Here is a 6,527-nt window from a genome sequence, read left to right as displayed (position 1 = left end):
ATTTCATTATCAAAATAATAATTCTAAATTAGTCATTGTAACAAAAAAAAATTAAAAAGTATGTTTGGCGAGGATTAAATTTACTCATATCATATGGAATTATATTTTTTAGAAAAAATAATAAAAAATCAAATTAAAATTAATATTTTTTTTCATTTCCGTTAGAGGACAAAGGTGTATGTGAGCCATTTGTTTATAAGAAGGGGTATATATGAGTCACTTTCATAACAAGGGTATATCAGCTCTATACGACAAAGTTGAGGGGTATATTAGATCTTTTTCTCAAAAAAATAATAAATCACGTAATTGGAAATAGAAGGAGTAAGGGCCCCTTTGGTCATGCGATATGATATCATGATATGGAATCATAATATTGTATCACGATATGGAATCATGAGATGAAATTGAAGTTTTGTTTGGACATGTGATATGAAATCTATTGTTGTATATTTTCTCATAAACATAAAAATTCCATAAGTTTTAAAACTATTAAAATAATCCATATTATTTATTCGATATTATCAAATAAACAAAAATTCATAAAATCGTATAATAAATTATTACAAAGTTATTTGTTCTCAAATTAAGTAATTGTTTCATCAATATATGTGAGTAAAAATGAAACACCTTTCACGGGCTCTTCAAGATTTTATTACTCAACAATCGTGAAGTGTGAGCAGAGGTGACTCGACAGTATTAAAAAAAAGACATGTGTCTTAGGCCCTCAAATTTAAGGGGCCTCGTTTTTAATAATAATAGACGTTAACTTATTATTTTTTAATAAATATTGAATACTATTTGTAGAAGAAGTAAAATTTTCATGAAAAATGAAGGAATTATTAGAAGAAATTTGACATATTTAGAGTACTATATCTCATTAAAAATAATTTAAAATAAGAATGGTTATATATCAATTGAAAACTAGAAGAAATAAATTATATAAAAGTTATTAACGATTCAAGTTTAAGGCTCATTTGATTTTTGTTTCAGACCACTAATATACTTGAGCTGCTCCTGAGTGTGAGTTAATGTGACTATATGTTAGTGAGAATAATAAATTTTATGTCGGTGATAATAATAAATTTTTAAAAGTAATGATGTGATTATAAATTTTATTTATATGTGAAATAAATTATTAGTAGATATAAATGTAGAGTTGTTTTAACAAAATATAAATTCGTAGATCAATTTTATATTAAAATAACTCAAATCATGATATAATATTTCTTTTGTATCATAATTTTTGAAGAATATCATATCACATCTATGATATGAAATTAGCATAAAATCACATATCCAAATGCTATGGTGATATAGTATTACATTGTCCAAATAGCGGTAAGGGTTATGGTTGACTGAACCAAAGAGACGTCTTATTTAATGCCAGAGAGCGCAGCCCCCATATTTGAATGGTGTATCAGAAATTCAGAATCAATAGCTGTGCTGATTTCATGGCAGCAAAGAGCTGCGGCCACTGATTCATTCGTTGGTGTTGTATAAAAGTTAATCTCCACCCGTTACCTCTTTTTTCTTCATCTTCTCACCCCATATACGCATCTTTTTTGCGTATTGGTGTGAAGACTCCAATTCCAATAGGGCTGGCTTTGGAAAGTGCAGAGGAAGAAGGAGTTTTGCTTCTTCAACAAAAACAACAACAGTTTGCAATGGAAAATAACCGCTATAATACCCCTTCTCATAAGGACAAAAATGACGAAGAGGCCTCTGTTATCATTCCTGAAACCGCCCATCAAGTTAGCAAAGGTTTGTTTTTCCCACTTTCCATTCATGAACCCAACACCTATTTGACACTCAACCTATTCTTATCTATCTTCTTTAAAAAAATAAAACAAAACAAGAACACAAGTCCTTTGTAAAAGGGATTCAACAATTTATATATGTGCAAGAAGAAATTAACTATTTTTTGCCCTATTTACATGTATAATTTTTTATGCCAAATGCCCACTTTCATGTTACAAACTTTGAATCAAGAGTTTAAGTTGGTTTTTTTTTTTTGGGTTTCATTGATGATGATGAGAAAGAAGTCATTTTCTTGTTTGTCTTTTTTGAAAAGCTCCAAAAATAGGTTGTCTCATCTAGAATTTGGTGTTTTCTGTTTCTTTAATTGTAATTTCCTTGTACTGGTGTTTGGCTCTTTTGTTAATTTATTTGTTTTGCGGGATGTAGATTCATGGTTTCAGGTGGGAGTTGTTCTGAGCATGGGTGTCAACAGCGCGTATGCACTAGGATATTCTGGCACAATCATGGTTCCTCTAGGTTGGATAGGTGGTGTTGTTGGTTTGGTTATGTCCACAATTATGTCTTTGTATGCAAGTACTCTTATGGCTAAGCTCCATGAAGTTGGGGGCAAGAGGCATATCAGATATAGAGACCTTGCCGGGTTTTTGTATGGTATGAACAATGATGAAAATACAGCTACACTTGTTTTATTGCTTGATTGTTTTGTCACTTTTAATCTAAATTGGGCTTATTTTATTGCTGCAGGTCGGACAGCTTATTTGCTTATATGGGCACTACAATATGCAAATCTCTTCTTGATAAATATTGGATATGTCATCATGAGTGGTTCAGCCCTAAAGGTTAGACATATCTTCCCTCGTGCAAACTTTGGTTTTTTTTTCTTCGCATACTTAGATATGGTGACCTGGAAATCCTTATACCAGATAAAGAGGAGAAGAGAAAGATGGCAAGGCATTGCAAAGTATAGATATGATTGAATGATTTTTTTTGTGTTGGAGTTCTATAGCTTTATTGCACCGTGCAAATATTGAGTTCAGTAAATCTTGGGTGGAAATGATCTCTTAGGCTTCTAAGTGGAATATAATTGTAAAATTATTCTGATGCACCGTTTTCTTTGAGTTAATTGCAGGCTTTCTGTATGCTCTTTAGGGATGACCATATGTTAAAGCTGCCACACTTTATAGCTATAGCTGGAGTTGCTTGCATCCTCTTTGCCATTGCAACACCTCATTTATCAGCACTGAGAGTTTGGCTCGGGTTTTCAACACTATTCATGATACTGTATCTCGCCATAGCATTTGTGTTGTCCGTTCAAGATGGTATGTCTGCTACTTCCTTTAGTGTTTTACTAGCCATCAGAGCACTGTGTGCATGTGCCAACAGTTATATTTCACATTACTAATTAAGTAGAGCATGTAATAACATGAATTAACAGTAGAATTGCATACGATATCAGAAAATTGTGTTATAGGCTGCTTCCGTAAAACTATTGAACATATGACAAAATTGAATACTATGTGACTAATTAGACTGCACATTCATTGAGGATGAAATTTGATGATATAATCAGACCACAAAATCATGATATCAATGTTGAAACAGTTTTATAAGTTCAAAAGCCCGTGCCTATTGTCAGGATATTTACTGGATATCGCCATTTGTCAAGTTGCTTATTAAAAAGACTTGCAGGCTTTCGGTGCTCATCATGTAGTTACATTTTTCTCTACATTATGAAAGCAAACTTCTTATAAAAAACTAATGCATGTTTAAGGAAATCAATTTTGTTAAATTAATTCATAATCAGATAATTATTCTTTGCTGACAGCATTTGCTGCATAAGAAATTTCGAGATGCATCCGAATGTCATCACCAGTTTGTCAAATTATATATGGGAAGCCAGCTAGATTTTATCAGTGCAACATGGCATTTTTGCCTTTTCTGTCATTCATTTCTAGGAATTGTTTAAAAATCACAAGGAACAGTCGGTTGAGCTATCATGAAGGCGATATGAACTTTGCTCTCCTACTCACCAGCAGCCCCTCAAAAGTTTTGAGTCTAAGCTTTCGGGTTGTGTGGATTTTATTCTTGCTTATCAACAATGTTTATATTTGTCTGTACTGTTCTATGTTGTCTAAGGCTGCTAGTATACTTGCTGACTGTAGTATAAATATCATATTCCCTGCAATTTAATCATCATATGAGGAGAATAGTTCACATGTAGGTATCTACACATGGATGGGTTTATCTTGTCTGCAAACCTGTGATATTCACCTGTAGGTATCTACACATGGAGGAGCTTATCTTGTCTAAAAACCTGATATGCAGTTGATGTAAAATTGGTGTATACCTTGATGCACAAGAACCATGCTCTTATATAAAAAAATTCTCGGTGTTCAGAGTTAAGGAATGTTAAATTTTCAAAGATCATTTCAAAGAGGAGAATAAGGTTGTAGGAAATCTTACTTTTGGCCCCAAAACCATCTCTTAGAGGGAGATACAAAAACATGAAGAAATTTAATTATAATCAAGGAGAAGCAAAATTCTGTTATATGAGAGATCCCCTTTTAGTTTTAGACCGGGATCTTTCAAATGGAAAAATATCTTTCACATTCTCTCACCTTCTACTGAGAGACCAGTCAAGGGGAAGAATTTTAACTTTTCCGTCCTCTATGCTTCTCACGTATACCTTCTGAACTTTTTATTGTTTTCCAAAATTTTGTCATGGTCTTGATGACTTTTAATCTTTTGATTATCTTCGTTTATTTGTACTTATTATAGCATTAGGACTGTGTCAACTGTACAATTCTGGTGTGAACTTGTACTTGATAATGAATTGTCCATAATATCAATCACATGCATGCCTTTGGGGTATGGAGACAGCTTTAATTTCAAGAAGGTCCTTCTGTTTGATATTATTGAGTGACAAGGATGCCTACAGTTCTTTCATTAGCCTGTCCTTGGGTGGTCCTTGAGAAATACTTTAAAGCAATTACTTTAGTATTGTCTTTGCTCGTCTCATAGCACTAAGTTAACTGAATTGTCTAATTTCCATATTGCAGGTGTAAAGGCTCCTCCTAGGGACTATCACATTCCAGGATCAGGAGAAAATAAAATTTGGGCAATTATTGGTGCGACTGGAAACCTTTTCTTCGCATTTAACACTGGAATGATTCCAGAGATACAGGTTTGCAAATACGTCCACCAACTTTTCTGATGACTTCCATCCTTTGTTATAAATTTGAAGTCGTCCTTCAAGTCATGTTATATGATCAGTGTATCAGTTGCCTATACTCAGTAAGTAATCTGAAATTTCAACCTGTGTTTTGATACAATTTTCTTGAATTTGTGTTGCAACAGGCTACAATCAGACAACCTGTCGTTGGAAACATGGTGAAAGCGCTTAACTTTCAGTTCACGGTGGGAGTTGTGCCTATGCATGCTGTTACTTACATTGGGTATTGGGCTTACGGATCTGTTGTTTCGTCCTATTTGCTCAACAATGTTCATGGTCCAGCTTGGGTGTTAGGAGTGGCTCACTTATCTGCTTTTTTCCAAGCTATCATTACCTTGCATGTAATAATCACCTTGTGACTATTTTTCATTTTACTGAAAAAGAGGCCCAACAGTTTACTCAGCTGATTATTGTGATCTAATCGTTGTTTCTTTGCTGCTGCTTGTAGATATTTGCAAGTCCAACATATGAGTACCTGGATACTAAATATGGAGTGAAAGGAAGTGCCTTGGCTCCACGAAATATTCTATTCAGACTGGTTGTCAGAGGTGGTTACCTTGTCATGACAACTTTCCTCTCAGCTTTGCTACCTTTCCTAGGTAACTTCATGAGCCTTACTGGTGCTATCAGCACGATTCCGCTCACATTCATACTCCCAAACCACATGTACATTATAGCTAAGAAAGACAAGTTATCTAGCTTACAGAAGAGTTGGCATTGGCTAAATGTTGTTGTCTTTGGTTGCGTGTCAGTCGCTGCATTTGTAGCTGCCTTGAAGCTAACCGTTGTACAGACTCAAACTTATCATGTCTTTGCTGATCTGTAATTTCTTCTTCTTTTTTTTCTGTTTGGGTAAGTAGTTATAAGGGTTCCAAGATATATATTTCTTTGTTAGCAACTTTTACTTGGTATTTATTAGAACAATGCAATATTGGTTGCATTTGTTCATTGACGATGATCTGATTAAAGCTCAAACATTGTATACATTAGCAGTCAGGTGTTGTTAATTTAATGCTACCAATCAGTTTTTATCATTGCTGATAACTTTGTAGCCACAACTGATATTGTTCAGTTTTGGTCTAGGCTTGTATGACTTTATAATACATCACTATGTGCTAATGCTGCCACCCAACAAACATCTCTTTTGCATTACTTTTGTATTTTTGGCACTGGAGGATGCCTAGCCTTCTTGTTAAGGTTTGTTCTACTGTTTACTATTGATGATCTGAGATTAGCCTAAACTTAATAAAAACATTTAGGTTTCTCTAAAATATAGCCAAAGGTTGCAACCAAAGTTGTCCAAATTTGTTGATTTTCTTCTTAATTCACTCAACCACAATCAGATTTCAAATTCCAAAAAATTGTGTTTCCCTCTCTGAATCATCCACCACCATCCAACCTAGTTGTTGTTCTTCTCCCTTCACACCCATCAATCCACCAACCCACAAACCACCAGTCACTACAACAAACCAAACCACCACCACCACAAACTTCCATCCTTACCGCCTTTGTTCCTCTCCCTCGTCACTATTAACCA

At 34.2% G+C, this 6,527-nt stretch overlaps 1 protein-coding gene across 1 annotated transcript; it reads left to right on the top strand.

Annotated features, from left to right (window-relative positions):
- The first annotated feature begins 1,366 nt into the window (after positions 1–1,366).
- LOC107014477 (proline transporter 2-like) lies at positions 1,367–6,024 on the top strand. The gene is made up of 7 exons (XM_015214404.2): positions 1,367–1,761; positions 2,185–2,409; positions 2,503–2,597; positions 2,888–3,077; positions 4,818–4,942; positions 5,116–5,331; positions 5,439–6,024. The coding sequence occupies exons 1-7, from the start codon at positions 1,665–1,667 to the stop codon at positions 5,814–5,816; spliced, it is 1,326 nt and encodes a 441-aa protein (XP_015069890.1). The 5' UTR covers positions 1,367–1,664; the 3' UTR covers positions 5,817–6,024.
- Positions 6,025–6,527: the final 503 nt, after the last annotated feature.

The sequence above is a fragment of the Solanum pennellii genome, chromosome 3, assembly GCF_001406875.1.
Source record: "Solanum pennellii chromosome 3, SPENNV200".
In the NCBI taxonomy this organism is placed as follows: Eukaryota; Viridiplantae; Streptophyta; class Magnoliopsida; order Solanales; family Solanaceae; genus Solanum; species Solanum pennellii.
Note: the sequence above shows the minus strand (reverse complement) of the source record. Positions and strands in the feature narration are given on the sequence as shown.